Source organism: Dendrobium catenatum, unplaced genomic scaffold (genome assembly GCF_001605985.2).
Source record: "Dendrobium catenatum unplaced genomic scaffold, ASM160598v2 fragScaff_scaffold_621, whole genome shotgun sequence".
In the NCBI taxonomy this organism is placed as follows: Eukaryota; Viridiplantae; Streptophyta; class Magnoliopsida; order Asparagales; family Orchidaceae; genus Dendrobium; species Dendrobium catenatum.
The window spans coordinates 18729258-18749313 of NW_021319083.1; the positions used below are offsets into that span (position 1 = coordinate 18729258).

Genomic DNA, 20056 nt, shown 5'->3' on the forward strand with positions numbered 1-20056 from the left:
CGATACAATGTGCTTCGCAGGGTGTCCAATATAGGTGTGTCCTCTTCTCCATCAACATCTGACCAGCTGCTTTGTATGCACTGGCATTATCAGTCACTACCTAGACAACAAATTGCTCCCCAATCTCCTCAATAACCCCATCAAGTAAATTGAAAATGAATGTAGCATTTTTCACCTCATCTGAAGCTTCAACTGATCGTAAAAACACCGTGTCGTAGGGATTGTTGATAAGGATATTAATCAAGCTCATGCTCTTCATGTCAGACCATCCATTTGACATAATGGTTACACCAATCTCAATCCATGTCCTTTTAATCTCATCAATGCTACGCTCTGTGTTCAGCAGCTCCTCCTTTAAAATCCATGTTCGCAACTCCAATAGAAGGTGCCTTCAACCCTCTCCCATACAACCCTACAGATCGCAACATATTGAAGTAGGCAGGCGACGTAGCAACATTAAAAGGTATGACATTTTCAAATAAACATAGCTCTTCTCTCCGCCGCCTATATCAACTTGTACACACATTTTCAAAGAAGGGTCCCTCTGCAATGACGAAGACCCCTTTTCCATGCCTCTAATCATGATCGCTAATGAAAGAATCCAAAATCACACAAAAATAATTCAAAAAATAAAAAACCCTTAGAATTTCTTTCACTTGAAAAATCTAACCAAAAACTAAAAAAAATACCTAAAATCGTTTTTGGACTTCTCCTACAAGGCGGTCGGACACTTCAAGTTCGCCAGAGAGAGGCGGTGCCGGCGGGAGAGGCGGAGGGAAGGGTGGCCGACCGTGCGGGAGGCTCTCGGTTTCGCGACCTGGAGCTTGCAGGCAGGGAATTATCGGGATATGCCGGGAGCCGATTGGGTATAAGGGAAAAAATGCTCATTTTAAGTAGGTGGGACCATTTGGATGAGGCGTACGCCTCACCCATAATTGCGCAATTGAGGCGCTCCTCACACAGGGTGAGGCGTACGCCTCGACCAGGGTCCAAATTGCGTGCGCCTCGAGGCGCCTTTGGGAAGAATTGCGCAGAGGCGCGCCTCTTGTTGCGCAATTTTAAACAGAGATTGGAGGCCACGTCTCTGATAAACTTTCCATGATGATCTGATGTCCCCATCAGGTACACATGTCGAAATCTGATGTCCTCATCAGTTTGCTTCTTGAAATTCAAAAGTGGTGTCACTATGATTATTTTTATTTAATTTATTCCTTATTTTAATATCTTTCTAGTTATCAGCATTTCTAGTTCTAACATTTGATGGTTGGCAAATTTGCAGCACTCACCGGCGCATGGTTGGCTTGGTTCTCAAGGCAGTTCTGGTATTGACATAAAGAAAACAATTAGGGTGGATATTCCAGTGGATAAGTATCCAACAGTATGTACTTACTTGAGTTTTTTGTGAATTGAATTTGTTTCTACCGAGATTAATATGACTTTGCTCTTTATTTATTGGTTTCTTTCTCAGTACAACTTTGTTGGGCGGCTTCTTGGGCCTAGAGGAAATTCTCTTAAAAGATTAGAAGCTACAACTGAGTGCCGAGTGCTGATTAGAGGACGAGGTAGCATCAAAGATCCTGCTCGGGTAATAATGCTTCTACCAATTTGTATAACTTTCTCAAAAGTCCTGTGCTCATTTGCGTAATTGCCTTGAAGTACCATGTCCATAAAGGTGAAATCATCTACATGGGAGAACCATTCTGGTATTGATAATGCTGATCCTTATTACTCATCATAAATCTGCTGCATAAACATCATGAGCATCCTGGACCCACCTGTGTTTTTGCGCCTGAGTCATAGTTTAAAAACAATGGATAAACTTTCTTATAAAATAATATCAATTTATATCTAGCCTAAGTTATGTGACTATGTTAACTGGCGTCTTGTAAATAGTTATATATATTTGATTTCATGCTGCAATATTTAAATTGCATTAACAATTGCATTCTGGATGAATATTTCTGGTCTCTGGAGATGTGCTCTTGCCGCTGGTGCTCCACGCAGCTACGAGATAACGTGATGAATATTATGGTGGGCTGGTTGTCAAGTTCTTGCCAACGGAGTCCTGATTCAAAATTGATTGTCATTTTGAGTTATGCTATACACATACTGCACGTGGATTTTCATACATTTTGCAGTAGTCTGAGTTGCTTCTCACACTTCACTTGTCAGCTATTTTTATCATACAGTTCTGGATGTCCGATTAATCGGTGACATTTGTTGATTTGGGCATGAAATTTTACCACGTAGATATCTATTTAATGGCGTTTTCTTTGTTACTGTCAATTTTGAGGATGGTTTTATTTACGGGAGAGGGTAATGAACTTAGCTTAGGAAAATTATGTCAGCGTCATAGAATGATATTATGCCAACTAGATTCACAATGGAGATTTTTTGTTGGAGAAATTGATAAAAAAAGTATTGATAGCAAAAAAAAAAAAAAATCATGACCATTTTATTTTATTTTTTTTTAATTTTGAGAAGTTATAATTAACTTGATTTGTTGCATATAACAAAAAAAGTTTAAGTTAATGCTATGCTATTGTTATTGTAGGTATGCAAGATGGAGCATTAATTAGTATAAAGAATTATTATGAAGTGACCTAAGAATTCTCAATCGTAATTAGATTATATCAAGGTTCAATATTAAATTTATATTAGTTTGGATTGGTTATCAAGGTACTCATAAAGGATATTCAAAATAAGATACCTTTCTGCGTGCTGTTTGTAGACGACATGGTTCTGGTAGGTGTGGAAGCTGTTTCAAAAAAGTGAAATGTTTTTACTATATGGAAGAAGATTTTTTAAGATAAGAGGTTGAGGATTCATAGTATAAAGATGAATATATGATATGCAATTTTAGTGGGTGTAAAATTGATAATTTGTGATAAATATTCTTGGAATATCAAGTGATATGCAGGTGTGATCGGTTTAGTTATTTATTATATGGAAGAATGGGGGTATTGATTGAGATATAATCTCCAGAGATAGGGCTGGGTGGTTGAAATGGAGAAATGCCCTTAAGACTTTTAAGCATTGAGGGGAGATCATTCAGACTTTAAGGTATAATGTGTATAATATATGTATTTGAGTGTTGAATGATGAAGATTCCATTAGTATTTATGTTGAGTGAGTGGAAATAAAAAATTTTAGATAGATCTATGATAAAATAGAATGTTATCTTGAGGTGTGATGATGTGAGAGCGATGATAGTATTATAATCTATTGGATATAATGTAATAGAAATATTTACATGGCTAGGGGCCTAGGGCATGCATGGAGGGTAGAATGCGCTCTACTAAGATAATATAAATGAAAATAGTGTGGAAATATTAATAAGGAAACGTGTCTTGCTTAATTTCATTAGCCCGTTTTTTAGTTTAGAAGATAGAACTTTGCCAATGTTGACTAAATATTAATTTTGCCTTTATTGTTTAAAGTATAGTGAAGTTTGTATGAGCTTTTGAATTAAAAAAATAATGATTTATCATGTGTTCTAAATGATGCATCTTTCCTTCCATTCCCCCCAATTATTTATTGTTCTTGCAATCCCCCTTACACTACTTGCTTGACATTATTGTTGACGTCACTATATTGGTTAAAATATAATGAAGTTTTTATGAACTTTTGGATTAAAAAATGATGATTTATCACGAGTTCTAAATTATGTTCCTCTCGTTCCAATTCCTCTAGTTATTTATTGTCCTTGATCCCCCCCCCCCCCCGCGCGTGCGCGTGCCTCCCTTACACTGCTTGCTTGCCATTATTGTTGACTTGATCACCACCGATGTAGATCTCTCAATCTATCTATCACGAGACCTCATTTATTATATTTTAATTCAACATAGTGCCTAGAGAATCGCCTCGTACGTGATTTCCTCTATCTCAACTTAACAATTGCCTTGCGACCTTAATTATATTGGGTTTCCTTTTCTTGTTTTTTGTTTGGTTCTTTTTCTTACTCATTGTTTTATTACAAATTTGGTTTGGTTTGACTCCATATTTTTTTCGGTTCAATGATGCCTACTCTTAGTGATGCGGTTCTCATCTCATCCATAACTTTTCGGGGCCTTCAATGACTCTATGAGTGGATCTATCATGATTCTTATTCTTTTTTTTTACCTTGATTATAATTCCTGTGTTTATTGTTCGCTAGTCTTTTGTGACCCTACGAGTTCTTCAAATGGGTATTTTGAAAAATTTTCCTTTAATTTTTGTTGTAAATTGAGGGGACACTGACGAAAATAATTGGCGTGGCTGAGGCATGTAAAAGCAATTTTACTTTGATTTTATACTGATTTTCTCCTTGATTGAGTATTGCTTAAATGTGATTCTTTCTCCTTTGGTGCAATTAGAGCTTGTAGATTCCCATGGAAAGTTATCTTGCTTGTACGGCAATGAAATCTAGATGTTATTTGATGACTTGTTTCCTATATTCAATTTTATTTTCTAATTTCGGTTATTAGTTTATGTACATGATTGAATTCTTTCAAATCTTTTTCAATTGAATTTTTTTATTGCAGTGTGAACTTTCAATTGAATATGTGATTCTTCCATCATCTTAAATTTTCTTGTGAGCTTAGTGTTATGTGACTGGTAAAAATTATAATGTAAATGAATTTTTTGTGTATTTTTGGCTTTCTTCCCAACAAACAATTAACTATTTAAATCAATGATTTATAAACTACAAATTTAACTTATCTTCTTGAAATTGTGGATCTCTTCTTAGATTTGTATTAGAAACCCTTAAATCCAAGACCTCATGCAACATATTTAGTATCATAGTTTATAGTTGTATCATAATATCAATTAGAACTAAGACATGAACTTGAATGAAATTAGTTAAAGAAAGATTCTAGACAATTTCAACATATCTATTATGTTATTATGATATGCAAACACATATTACTATTTTTTTATGGGAGGCATAATTATAATGAATTTTCCATTCTCTAGATAAGCTAGAATATTTTTTTAAATGATTCAACACGTACGATTCCCAATAGTTGAATTTGCTAAAATAAAATTTTTGGGTCATACTCTTTTATTTTGATGAAGTATTTCAACTGAAATAAAATTTGCATGGGTTATCATAAACATAACTAAAAGAACATTATTTGTCATTCAATGTTTATAATTTATATGGATTAGCTATATGATCAACTTACAGATTCAAACGAGATGATTATAGTGTGTTTGAATAACTATATAGGGTTTAAGACTCTTGTAGCTAAAAGTTATTTGTCTGTGGATTTATTTATTATTTCTATATATTTCATTAAGAGCCTTGAGCATGAAATTAAGCTATAATTCTCTAAAGATATTAAATGAGGCCTTACACAGAACTTTCATGGTTGAGAAAGATTACAATTGTTCTGTTAAGATTGTTGCATCTGTTGATGCGGACATCCAACCGTCCATGCTTATCCGAGGAGCTGAAGATCGACGACCGAGATCACTTTATTTTATTTTAGTTTATTAAGTTTATTTTGATTTAATTTTGCAATTTCCCTTTTTACCCTTTTGTCTTATGTAAGCCCAAGGGGCTAATCTGTCTTTTAATTTCTTTTGAGGCCTATATATAGAGGCCCCTTCTCTTGTATTTGGGAGGATGGATTAATAAAAAAAAATTGTGTTTTGCACTTGTGTTCTTTGGGAAGAACTTTAGTGAAATTCCTATGGGAGGGAGTCGGAGTTTCCACCAGCCGCAGGATGGGTCCGGGCTCGTGGCGTGAAGTCCCATGGAGAAGGGCAACGTAGTACCCGTCAGCCGCAGGATGTGTCCGGGCTCGCGGTTGTATCTTTTATATTTTGTTTAATTGCTTTTGTTCCTTATTGCTCTTCGTCATTATCTTCATCTTCTTCTTCCTTCCCATTTTCGTTTGGCCGCCAGATTCTAGCCTCACCCGAAAGCCCCTCTTTTCCCAGTCCAACACCCACGGCCACCATCCCACCTCTTCATCCCCATTAAAACCCTTGCCTAATTTGGATGAAAGTATTTTGGGACAGAATTTTGAATTCAAATTTGTTCAATTTGAAATTCAAAAAAACTTTCCTAAAATATCATGTGGGAAAAAAATTAAAACTTTCCTAATTTAAATCATCTTAACTTTGGAAAGAATTCAAATTTCAAATTCCAATTAAATTGAGTTTGTAATCCTTTCCTAATGAGATCAATTTATTTTTGGAAACTCCCAAATCCCCTCAAATCTGAATTTTATTAGAGATTTCTCTCTAATTCTCTTTCCACAATTAGCAACCTAAGTTTGGAAAGCAATTTCTAAATCCCCCTAATTAATTCTCCATGTATGGCCGGCCCACTTCCTCTCTCCAATCCCCTTAATCTCCATAATTACTCTCATTAATTCCCCACCCAATCTCAACCTAAGCTGCCGCCCTTTGTTTTCCCTCCTACTGAATTAAATCCTCGCCATATACTCTCTAATTCTCCTTTCCAAACCTGTCCCAGCCACAACCGTTACCTCCCAATAGTTTCCCCACGTTCTCCTCTCTTATCCCTGTGATTCCTGCTGGCTGTCCCTGTGTTCCAGCAGGTGACGTGCTGTCTTGTATCCCTGAAGGCCATACGTGGTGATCCAAAGCTCCAAATGCTTTATAGAAGCTGTCCAAGCTGTTCCCCAACATTGCAGGTTGCTGTCTAGATTGCAAGGAACCAGAAAACTGCTGTCCAGAACCTCTTCTGGCTTCAATCTGCTATCCTCTCTTTGTCGGCAATCACAACGATCACACATGAGCTTCATGTCCTCCTCCGTTGGTTGCTGTCCAGAATTTCCCAAGTGTCAAAAGCTGCTGTTTGGACCTCATGAGTTGCTCTTCAAGACTCATAGGACTCAATCCTCATTTTTCGTTCTACATCATCTGTGCTTAACATCTCTAAAGAAAAATTGATTTATCTCTTATAATACATATGAAACACACTAGCATATGAATCATGCATAGTCAAATATGATCATATTGAAGAAGTTGTAGTTCATGAATATTATTTCAAAGATGCATTGGATGTAAATGATGATTTATTATTACAATATGATCCTACATTTGATTTTATAGTATTTGAATTTGCATTTACATTTGAACATATTCAATAACATGAATGAAATTTAGAATTTAAGGCTGAAAATGAAATTGAGCATGAGATCATAATTGAACTTGAACTTTTAAAAGTATTTGAATCTATTCCTAAATGTAGAACTGAACAAATCTTATAGATTGTGGCTTGTGAATCAATTGAATAATCTGATAGCACAATTATTTATAAATTATATATAAAATTAACTCAATGATGAATAATCATGTTTACATAAAATTTATTCATGATTATTACTTATAACATCAATTAGCCAAGCCCATCCTGTCTCATTCTTTGCATGTGGCTATTGCATTCCTTCACAAATGACTATTACATTGCTTCCTTAATGGCGGGCTATTAAAATTGGAATAAAACTTTTTATTAAGATCATGATTAGCTAGTGAAATTCCCATAAATATTTTCATTTAATTCCTATGCATAAGGTTAAAATAAAAAGAAAATGAAGAGAAAAGGGGAATTGAATCAACTTTAGAGAAACAATCATTTACCAGAAATATGATTACCGTATTTAATCAAATTACTTGGTAAGATAGATCGTGGGAGTGAATTAAAAGACTATTGAAATTAGTAAGTCTAAAAAGATGATCAAATATGTAAGACGTTCAAATGGGGCTCCAAATGAAATAGTAATAGGCATTGCATGAGTGATGAAAGATTTAAAAATAAGTCAGAATTAATAACATTCTTTCAAAAAATAAAAAATTAAAACGGAAGGTTTAATTTTATTTTCCTAAAAAGGGCTACTTTAAACACCTAAGCTGATTTTCTCCACAACCTTCTATTTCTTAATTGCTTGTGGGCAAAACCAATAAATGAATGCATATATGTACACAGCTTGGCTCTCAGCCACACCTAACTACCACTTAAAGTATGTGATCCATGGATCCCTGCCTCTTCTCATCCTACAACAATCAGATAGATCGTGACTTTAGGAATCCCTAAGCCTCAAGCTTGGTAATTGCCATTGGGATAAGGGCTCGGATTGCTATTTAAAAAAGAGAGCAGAGACATCGTTGAAGCATGAAGGAAATTATTGGCTGAATAACATATAAATGCATTGTAGTTGTGTGGTTTGTCATTAGAAGATTACTTTGTTTAAGTTAATAAATATTATTTCAAAGTTTTTTCATCAGCTCATCTTCTAGTAATTAAAAATAGTGTATTAGAGAGAGTCGCCTTAGATGATTTGGTCATGTAAAACGGCGGCCTTTCGATGACCCTGTTAGGAGAGTAGATGTATTATTAGATTTGACCTATGTTAAGAAAGGTAGAGGTGGACCGAAAAGACTTGGTTAGAAAATATTAGAAATGGTATTTCTTTATTAGATTTAAATGTGAATTTGACTCTTAATATGACGCAAATGAGAAAATGGATTCATGTAGCTGACCCCCACGTAATGGGATGAAGGCTTGATGTTGTTATTGTTGTTGTTGTAATGACTTCTTTTTTGTTGTTGTTGTAATGACATCTTTTCTTTGTGCTTATTACCCTTGCCCCCATCTTTAACATTATGGGCCTTGGCATTCTTTTAGTACCTAACAATTCCATGGCCCTATAGCTCTTCAGATGGGCCTTCTCTAGCTTTATGATTTTTTTTTTTTTTTTTGGGTGGGGGGGTGAGTGGTTGGCGCCTTGGCGATTATAACTAGGGGCCAAATACATTTTAAAATAATCCTATTTGGCATTCCACTCAGCTTGAATATTAGTTCTGTGTTTCTAATTGAATGCATTTTTTTTTCTAATCTTCAACTTCTATATGAAATTTCTCGTGGATGGTTTTTAAATTATCAATTGTGTAATTTTTTTATGTACTTCAAGTTTATCATCAAAAGGGATGAGTAGTTGTTTATTTTATTGGTTTGAGAACTAGAAATTAGATTTATACATAGGGGGAGGGCGTTTGAATGGTTGGCGATTACGAATAGGGGCCAAATACATTTAAAAACAATCATACTTGGCATTCCACTTTGCTTTAATATTAGTTATGTGTATCCAAACAAATGTATTTTTTTTAATAATCTTTGACTTCTATTTGAGATTTATCGTAGATGGTTGCCAAATTATCAATTTTGTATTTTTTATGTACTTGAAGTTTATCATCAAAAGAGATGAGTAGTTGTTTAATTTATTGGGTTGAGAACTAGAAATTAGATTTATACATAAGAGTGGTTCGAGTGGTTGACGATTGTAAATAGGGGCCAAATGCATTTAAAAACAATCTTACTTGGCATTCTACTGTGCTTGAATATTAGTTATGTGTTTCCTATCAAATTCATATATATACTTCTATGTAAGATTTCTCTTAGATAATTGCTAAATTATTAATTGTGTAATTTTTTTGTGTACTTAAAGTATATCATCCAAAGGGATGAGTAGTTGTTTAATTTATTGGTTTGAGAACTTGAAATTAGATTTATGCACTTGAAATTGTGCATCCCATCCTAAATTTACATCTGAAATCATAAATTCTATGACATTTATTTGATAACTTATTTCCTTTGTTCTATTTGTATTCTTTATTTTTAGTTACGGGGGCTACTTTCATGTTGACTATTCTCAATTAATGCACAATTTGTTTTTTTTATGATGGAGTGTTTGCCGATTATAAATATGGGACAAATACATTTAAAAACAATCTTATTTGGCATTCCACATTGCTTGAATATTAGTTTTGTGTTTCCAATCGAATGTATTTTTTTAATAATCTTCAACATCTATGTGAGATTTCTCGTAGATGGTTGCTAAATTATCAATTGTGTAATTTTTTTATGTACTTCAAGTTTATCATCAAAAGGATGAGCAGTTGTATAATTTATTGGTTTGAGAACTATAAATTAGATTTATGCATAGGGTGGTTAGAGTGGTTGGCGATTATAAATAGCGGTCAAATACATTTAAAAAATAATCCTACTTGGCATTCCACTTTGCTTGAATATTAATTATGTTTTTCCAAATTCCAATCGAATGTGTATTTTCTTAATAATATTCAATTTCTATTTGAGATATCTCTTAGGTGGTTGCTAAATTATCAATTGTGTAATTTTTTATGTACTTCAAGTTTATCATCAAAATGGATGAGAAGCTATTTAATTTATTGGTTTGAGTACAAGAAATTAGATTTATGCACTTGAAATTGTGCATCCTATCCTAAATTTGCATTTGAAATCATAAACACGAATACATCCTTTATCGGATTTGGTATTTTGTATCTATGTGAAGCCTAGATTATTATTTGCCAACTTATTTCCTTTGTTCTATTTGTATTCTTTAGTTTTAGTTATGGGCTACTTGCATGATTGAATATTCTCAATTAATGCGCAATTTATTTTTTTTTAATATTTTATAATGGTGTGATTTCCAATCGAATGTGTGATTATTTTATGCATTTGAATTGTATGCTAGATTTCTATTAAATTAGTATTTGGATAGATTTTTAATTATTTATTGTTTTTATCTAAATGGAGTGTAATTTTAGTAATAATAGATCCAATGGGGGGATATTGGCTTTGAGCGATCAAGTAATTAATAAGAGTATATATTTTAGATATCTTGGATCTATTGTTCAGAGTGATGGTGAAATATATGAGGATATTATTAGTAAAATTCAAGTTGGATGGTTGAAGTGGAGGAATGCATCAGACTTGTTGTGTGATAGAAAAGTCCCTCTCAAACTTAAGGGAAAATTCTATAAGATGGTAGCGAGACCTGCAATGCTTTATGGTGCAGAATGTTGGCCATTAAAAGAGAAGCATAATATTAAGTTAAGTGTTGCAGAGATGAGGTTTCTTAGTTGGATGTGTGACTTTACTCTTAGAGATGGGATGCGAAATGAGCATATATGTGAAAAGGTTGGAGTAGCTCCAGTGGAAGATAATATTAGAGAGAGTCGCCTTAGATGGTTTGGTCACATAAAATGCCGACCTTTCTATGACTTGGTTAGGAAAATATATTAGATTTGACTTATGTTAAGAAAGATAGAGGTAGACCTAAAAAGACTTGGTTAGAAATTATTAGAAATGACCTTTCTTTATTAGATTTAGATGAAAATTTGACTCTTATCATGACATAATGGAAAAAAAGAATTCATGTAGCCGACCCTACATTGTGGGATAAAGGCTTGTAGTTGTAGTATTGGTTTTATCTAAATGGACAATTAATTATTTTTTCCTAAATTTGCTGTTCACAAATCATTAATTTAAACAGTTAATTGTCCAGTTTAGATAGAAACAAGAAATACATAATCCCAATTTCTACTATCTGGGATTCTCTCCATCTATCATTCCATTTGCAACCTCCTATCAAACTCATGACACACCAAATCATGCCCATTTAGCCTCCTAGTAATGATTTTTATGTAATTCTCTTAAGAGCAAGATGGGGAGAATGGATATTTTCCTTTTCATGCTTCAAACTAATGTTGGCTTTTTTATACTTCTTACTCTCCTATTGATAAGAACCCCATAATTATCCCATTGATTTTGAGCCACTCATATTCTAAAAGCTGCACTTATGTTTTACGGGGGACAAACAGAAAACTCTAATGGGGAAATAATTATTTTTGCTCCTTGTTCAACATCTCTTATTATTTATTGTTTTCAAAGAATTACAATGTAGCAACATTCTTGAAAGCAATTATCTTCTAAATAAATAATTACAATTTATATGTTTGATACAAACATTACAACAGCTAATCATTGCACATTCCATTCCTCTAGCTATTTTCTGCCAATTTATTTGTAGTAGTAATATGGCATGCGTTCACAACATTACTCATTTTTAACAACAAACTTGCACTTAAGTTTGCACTGAGGTATGAGACAAAAAAATTCAAAGTGGGATAGCCATGGAATAGCTGTGGGCTAGGAAAAGTAGGCAGGACTATTGTCAACTATGCATGTACCGGTTCTCCATCTAGCTATACCTCCTCGAGTCTATCCCCTTGATAACCATGAATGTTTCTAGCCTAAACTCTACATGATCTCTCTTTTGCACAAGTTGTAGTGCCATAATCGTTTGCACCACCAACTCTTGTATAGCTTCTTCTGTAAAAGGACTTGCAATAGGTATTTTTTCATTGAAATCAGTAAGCATCATGATGATGTTTGGGTCCACATTATACAAAGGCTGTTCTCCAAAAACAAGTTAGATGATCTTAAGGGAATGACCAAAACATTTTATTTTATTTTTTTTTGGAAAAAAATATCATGAATTTGGCTATTTGTTCAGATACGTTCAGTGGTACAAACACTATGCTAGGCCATTCTTATGCATCAATGCATTTATAAAACGTTGCTTGTTGAATATATTGCAGTGGGAAAATAACTAATCAACCCTGAAAAATCATTCTTGTATAGCATTCCCATTAGAATGTGATATACCCATTTTTGTGGTTCTTGAAGTTGCGGAAGAAAACATCTAAGAAGTTGTCATCAATAACATATCTGAATTACACATCACACGGCCTTCCATTATTGGTTTAGCTTGCAACTATTGCTCCAACGTCTTGTGATGCCATTTATGATCAAAGTGATTGATGACAATTGTTTCTCAACTTTTTTCACCCTATTCACAAATGCTTCCAAGACCTTGATGCCTTTCGCATTCCTAACACCATGGTTGGTGTTGCAATCAAGAATTCATGCTTGTTGTAGGAGGCACCAACAAACAAATCCAATAAAAATAATACCTTTTGCTTTTGTTGATTGATTGTATCACTAAATGGGAAATATTTTTTTGTTGCGGTAATGAGCCCCGTCCCATTCAGCTTTGCATTTTGTCAGGGTTGGCTAGGACGTAGGTGATCAACGAGCTTTCTAATAATTGATGTGGGAGTTAGATTTGGAGTTGACGTGGGTTTGAGAATCATGCGAGGTCCATGTTGATTTAGTTGATGGGGCTAAGATTGACGATGGGGATTGGGTAGTGCAGATCGGGCAATCTGGAAGGGGCACTAATAGAGGCATCAACAAAGGAATAGTTTTGCACGGATTTGACATTGCATTCAATTTTTTACTGGAAAAAATGGATTGTGAAACAGAAGAAGTGGAGATGAGGATATCATGTCTTGGGTTAAGATCAGATGCGTCTGAGGTGTTATGCATCGAGGATGACCACAGGGTTCATGAGGGAATGAGTTGCTAGGGGCGACAACGAATGACAAATATTGGAGATGTCACGGCAATTGTGAGGCTGAACACAAGAAGACGTATCTAGCAATCGGTGGAGATCTGCTTGTGCAAGATATATTTGGCTGCCACAAAGTTTAACAAGAGTACCATTGATACGATCTTAGTACTCAATATCTTAGGAATTTCAAGCTGCTCAAATCTAGAAGGGACATTGAGGTGAAGGAGGAAGAAGAGAAAACTGACTCTAGAAATCATTCTTTTTACCACCTTTTAAACCACAGCTCTTATTTTTTATGGTATTTAAAAAATTACAATGTAACAACATTCTTGAAATCAATTATCTTTGAACTTACTATGTACAATTCATATGTTTGATAGAAACATTACAACTAGGTACAGCTCATTCCATTCCTTGAGCTGTTGTCGGTTGATTCCCCAAGTTTATTTGTAGTAACCTAACATATTACTGTTGTAGATTCACAACACCTTTGGTATGACTATATCTGCGTTGCCTATATGCGCCCCCCCCCCCCCCTAAATTTACTATTTCTCTCACTGATTTAAAAAAAAAAAGACAACTTTGAATTCAATTTTAACTGTATCTTTGATTCAAATTGAGCACAAGTTGAAAGTTGATTCATCTGGAATAGGATACGGATTTTAATATAATTTAAACAACATCAACCTGAGCCTGTCAATTATTAGGTCTTTCTCGATCCATCTTTTAGGAAATCAGCAGGCCAGTTGCATATATTGCAATGGTGGCTTTGAGATTAGTTGCTACTAATGGCTACTTGAGCTGTAGTGTAGAACTTGAGCATGTGATGACTATGAAAGCTGTTGCTGATAATGCTGTTTGGCCCATCCGGCCTCATCTTTATTCTTTATCTGACACTTTTTTTTTGGTTTTTTTGTTGCTTCCCTTCAAAGATGCATGGACACAAACTGGAACTTCACACTTTTTGCAAGATACAAGACATGGTTGTGGGATGGGCAAAATAAAATTATATGTTTTAATATTTGTAAATTAAAAATTCTTATCAATTCTGGTAGATTTTTGATAAAATATTTACAGATTATAGAGCAAAACTATAGTTATCATTATTTCTCAAGACCTCTAAATAAAATATGTAAATTCATAGTTCTTATTAATTAGAGCAGAATAAAATTCATGTTAAGACATATCTGAAATGTGTTCAGGTTGTGCCAAGAGGGATCAATAAGCGTCCTTGAGTTGCCTATAAGGTGTTTAAATTTTCTTATAAAATTAAATAATGAGATATGGAAAACGTCGACATGATATCATGATTTCTAACAGGACCCTTACCTCTTGTTCTCTCCATGATTCATAGTCCCTTGCACGTGACTGTATTATACTCTGAAATTTCCCAGAATAGAAATAGTCTGTCATTACTCATTAGGTTAGATGTTAGAGAGACAAAATGAAGTACTGGCTTTATTTCAGTCTGTTATATTAATCAGTCTCAATGGCCTGCTATCCACCATACACCAGCCAAATATGAAGGTTAGAAATCACACTCCTTAGCTTGCATTTATTCTGACTTTGGAATTCCCTAATTCATTTTCAAGTTTCCCCCTAGATATCTTCAACATTTTCCCTCATTTGTTGTGATCGTATAAAGTTATTTCCTACAGATCTTATGCAAGCCAGATACGAACTATGATGAATGAATCAACCTAGCAAACCAACTGCTTGAAATTGAAATTTTAAAATCTTTTGAATGAAGGATGTATGAACTCTGACCATTTTTTTAAATATATTGGAATGTGTTCTTTGCGGTGCAAAAATTTCCTTTCTTTTTCCTGTATATGGTCATCTAAATATGCTACTAATAAGATTGCACGACAGGAGGAGATGATGAGAGGAAAACCAGGGTATGAACACTTGAATGAGCCCCTTCACATACTAATAGAAGCAGAGTTGCCAGTAGAAATCATCGACTCTCGCCTGATTCAAGCTCGAGATATCCTTGCAGAGCTGATTAAACCTGTTGTAAGCATTTAATTTTAAACTTTTTCCATTTGAGAAAAAGATCAAAATGTTTCCCAAAACTCCTTAAAGATTAATCAAAATAGTCTCATCATGAGATTAATTTGAATTCTCTTTAAATATTTGAGGGACCAAAATGATCATTTTATATACTTAGGGGCTATTTTTGATCCTTCATAAAGAGTCAAAAGTCCATTTCGATTACTTTCTTTCTCAATTTCACCTCAAATCTGAATTCTCTAAGTCTCATAATTAGGATGAATCACAAGATTTCATAAAAAAGCAACAGCTCCGGGAACTAGCAATGCTGAATGGCACACTCCGTGAAGAAGGCTCACACATGTCTGGCTCTGTATCCCCTTTCAATAACAGCCTTGGCATGAAGAGAGCAAAGACAAGGGGGTGAAGTTGGGCATTAATATGGTGGTGTAGTCCATGTTGTTGTCCTTCTACATTTAATGGTCACCGGCAATTCTCATATGCCGGGCTTTGCCGTCCTGGCTTATTGCTCAGGTCTCGATGCCATCGGAGGGCATGGGTACTGGCGCGTCGGTCTAGAAGTGTCTCGAAGGATACTAGTTTCGCCGTGATAATTTGGGTAGTCATCCCTGTTTTATCATGGCTGCTTGGCTCTATATATTTATATATATATTTATGCCTTGCAGTATAATCCTCATTTGACAATGTTTGTGTTAGTTTGGGGTTGTATAGCCAGAAATCGAAGACATTGTTGTCAGCTTGTGTATAAACTGTTGGACGGAGATCATGCGCCATGGCAGGCCTTGGTAGTTGGTACAAGCAAACTTTCTAATTAATCAAGTCTTAATTTATGTTATTCTTCTATGTAATTTTCATCAATATTCCCATCTCCATTTCCTTGGCTAGATCTGCTTTTTAACACAAATTTCAGGCTCAGAGAGAGCTTTTGCTGCTTACAGTCGAAGAGTTCTGCAGCAACAGAGCTACATTTGCTGCTTCCAGTCTAGCAAGTATGTTGGCAAGCTGCATCAAACTATTACAACTTACTGGAGCTGCTACTGCACTTTGACCATTAGGTATATTCATTCACTAATAAAATCCTTTTTTGCTAATCAATTAATTCACAAACTCAACATACATACATATACAATTCAATCAAATGCAGAAATGAAAATCTATACTATCCAACTTCTACCTTGCTCAAACATTAATTTTTATATCTCTTCTTACAATCCAATTCTTCCAATAACCGCTTTGATTCCAATTTGGAACTCCCAAAGATTAAATTTTAAAGAATTATCTATTTATTATTTTAAGAACATATCAACGCTTTTATAAATCATTATTATTAAGAAACTAAAATTATGTACATCAATATATTTTACTATTCATTCATCAAAATAAATTCATTATAATCACTAATTTATCAGAAACTCCAAACTATAAAAGAATAAAAAAATATATAATAAAATTTAAAGAACTTGATAATCTTTATGAGTATTGATGCTAACCATCCTGACTCCTGTTCTGACCTGAAATCATTAAAATTTACATAATGAGCAAAAAATTCTAATATGAAACCAAAACTCTATCATTCTTTCAATGTGCTAAGTAAAAGAATCAATATATATGTTCAATTCTATTCAATATCGATCATATGAGCAATAAAAATATTAAAAATTACTAATAAAATCAATATGATCACTAAAGTTAAAAGAAATAAATTAAATTATAAGACATACGATAAAAGGTACTATCACCTAATGAATAATACCAATATGCTATTTTTTATTCTATCAGTATTATTTTAACTTTATCTATCAATCAATCTAATGCAGTTTCATATAAATACAATCATGCATGCAAATTTTTTTTCCACCGCAATTATTGTCCAATTGGATATCAATTTTAATAATGACCAACTGTCAATTAATAGGTGTTGGTCAACCCCAATTGTCGTCCAATTGGGTATCAGTCTTAATTAGGCCCAATTGTAAACCAATTAGTATCAGTCTACCTCAATTATTGTCCAGTTGGACATCAATCTTAATTGGGCCCGACTGTCTATCAATTGATATCATTCTTTATCATTCATGTTAATAACCAACCTTTCATCTTGCCTCCCTTACATGCAAATGCTATATTTTTGTAAATGTCATATATAAAATGCATGAAATGTAGTAATTCATAAAATGAAGAAAAAACTATCAAATTTATCCACTATGTATTTACTTCAAAAAAATTAAATCTTCCAATTTAATTGATGAAAATGCAATTTGTTCCTATCAAAATGCTTAAATTAATGAGATCTATCACCTCTACAGAAAAATCGTGTGATACTAGCGGCTCAAATCTATCGGAAATAAAAAAATTTTGTCAAAAATGTGCATTTCCGACAGAAATGAAGTCAACGGTAAAACGAGCATTGGAAACTAGGGTTGCAAACGAACCAAGCATTTGATGAGCTAGCTGTTGCTTGGTTCGATTAAAGCCCTTTTGTGATATTTTAATTAACTAAATAAACAAACTTGAATAATATTTTAAATACTCGATCTTTAAATAAATAAGCTTGAACATTAATGTGTTCGACTCATTTATGTTCACGAACAACATCATTTGAAACTCATGAACAAACTTGACATTAAGCTCAATAAGAAGTTTGTTCGTTTTCGATTCAGAACTCTTAAATAACCTCAATACAAACTATATTAATATTTAATTATAAAATTGATAAATATACATAATATAAATATTTTAAATTTATTATAATATAATGATATAATTATTTTTAATTAATAAACTTTAAAGTAATTAAAACTTATAATATATGCTAACTAAAATTTTTTTTACATATTTATTAAATTGATAATATATATTATTTAATTATAATTATTTTTATGTTTGTTTCGATTTGTTCATGGACGTGCTAGTATGATAGTTTAAAAAAATTTGTTAAATATGTTCATGAACATAACTCATTAAGGCTTATTTGTTTAAAGCTCGATAATCACTAAATGAACTTGACATTAACCGAATATGAATACCGATTAATTTAAACGAATCAAACATAAACTGAACTTGAACAAGTTGATAATAAAAGAACTCAAACATGAACATTCACATACTCGGCTCGGCTTAGTTCGTTTGCAGCCCTATTGTAAACCTTGTTTTTCATCGAATATATTTTCGATGAATTCATTGAATGGAATTTCGATGGAATACAGTGGCGATATTCATCGTTTATGAGTCACTGTTACTAATGGTTTATCCGACAGAAATTTCGGCGAAAGGAGGGATTAGTATATTTGTCAGGCTTGGGGGCAAAAAGTGGGATCAGCATCTCTACGAGCTTGGAGATGAAAGGAGGGATGACAACTCCGTCGGGCTGTGGAGGTGATAGGAGGAGATTCTTCAGGTGTGAAGAGTGTTTAAGGGTGATTCTCCACCTGTAGTTAGGGAGAATGCCTTCTATGCCTAGCTGTGTGCCGAAGGAGAGTCATTGTTTAGTACAATTTCCAAAGAGGACCTTTGTAGAATATTTATATATCAAGTTGACTGAATCACTGTAAATTTTAGTATACATTTTCCTACTTACTGCACTTTACTTTTCCTCGTGATTTACTTAACTACACTTAGAATTGATTGTGATCATATTTTTGAAAGAGGATTGTGGTTATTATTTTTGGTTTGATCTTGGTTTTCAAAAAGAGAAAAAAATAAGAAAAGAATTATATATATATATTACCTTTATTTAATCTTGGTTTCAATCCATTTAACTAATTTTTTTAATAATTAACTCATTATACCTTTATTGAATTAGAAGCAGTTAATAGCATGCTATTGTACATAAACTAGTAGTAATAATAGATAATACAAATTAAGCAAATTTTGTATTGAAAGTAAATAGACAAGTATTTCATATATAAAAGCAGAAGTAACAGTATTCCCTCATGCCGTTATGCCTCATATCAAAAACATACATTAGAATTCAGATCCTTATGAGTCCCTATGTTAGCTTATCAGAAAATATGCTCTTATGACTTCTAAATACTTAGCCTATCAAATATTCAAAAATTCATACCCTTAAAGCTTTATGAGTATTTAACATAACATATCTTTATCCAACATCATAGCTTCTCAAAATCATACATTTCAAGCATATAAGCGCGTATATAATTGCAATGACATAAAAGAAATAAAAAAAATTAAATTTCACAAAATTTTAGAATGTTATACTAGCAGCCAACCGGTTCAAAAATCAAGCAAATTTTAAGAATTTCATCAGATTGTTATGGATTGTTCAAAACATTATTTTGAAGTTTTAAATGATCTACAATTTTAATTTTTGAGGTCAAAATTATTTTCTAATTTGCTAGAAATAGCGCTGTTGCGGGCTAGAATATATGTGGCGGTAGAGTTTGTAATTTTACGTCCGAGCGTTGTACGAATATTCAGCACACACAAACAAAAGATAAAAAAACACTAGGATTTTTACATGGAAAACCCTAAAAGGGGAAAAACCACGAGGCCGCGCCCAGTTGAAGTAATTCCACTAGTGTTTGTTTGAAGTACAGAGGTTGATTCGTCCCACATGTCAGGACTATCATATTACAATCAATTTCTTCTAAATTGAAACAAAGTTACAAAGTTTTGCAGAATTCCGGCGTCTCCCGAAAATCTGGTAGGATTCCGGCGTATTCAGGCGGCGGAAAGAATTCCGGCGGTGGTCGAGGAGGAGCTGATTCTCCTTCTCCTATTCTCTTATTCTTATCTTCTTCTTCCTCTTCCTTGCTTGGGTTCCCTCTTGTGAAGAATGAGGGCTCTAT

At 33.6% G+C, this 20056-nt stretch overlaps 1 protein-coding gene across 1 annotated transcript in view; it reads left to right on the top strand.

Moving 5' to 3' along the window:
• Window positions 1-16094, top strand: part of LOC110112321 (KH domain-containing protein At5g56140) — a 38972-nt gene extending 22878 nt beyond the window's left edge. Inside the window, exons 4-7 of the mRNA XM_020844508.2 lie at window positions 1280-1378; window positions 1469-1585; window positions 15111-15254; window positions 15508-16094. Coding sequence (XP_020700167.1) covers window positions 1280-1378; window positions 1469-1585; window positions 15111-15254; window positions 15508-15657 — 510 coding nt within the window. The 3' untranslated portion in view covers window positions 15658-16094. The remainder of the gene's footprint in view (window positions 1-1279; window positions 1379-1468; window positions 1586-15110; window positions 15255-15507) is intronic.
• Window positions 16095-20056: the final 3962 nt, after the last annotated feature.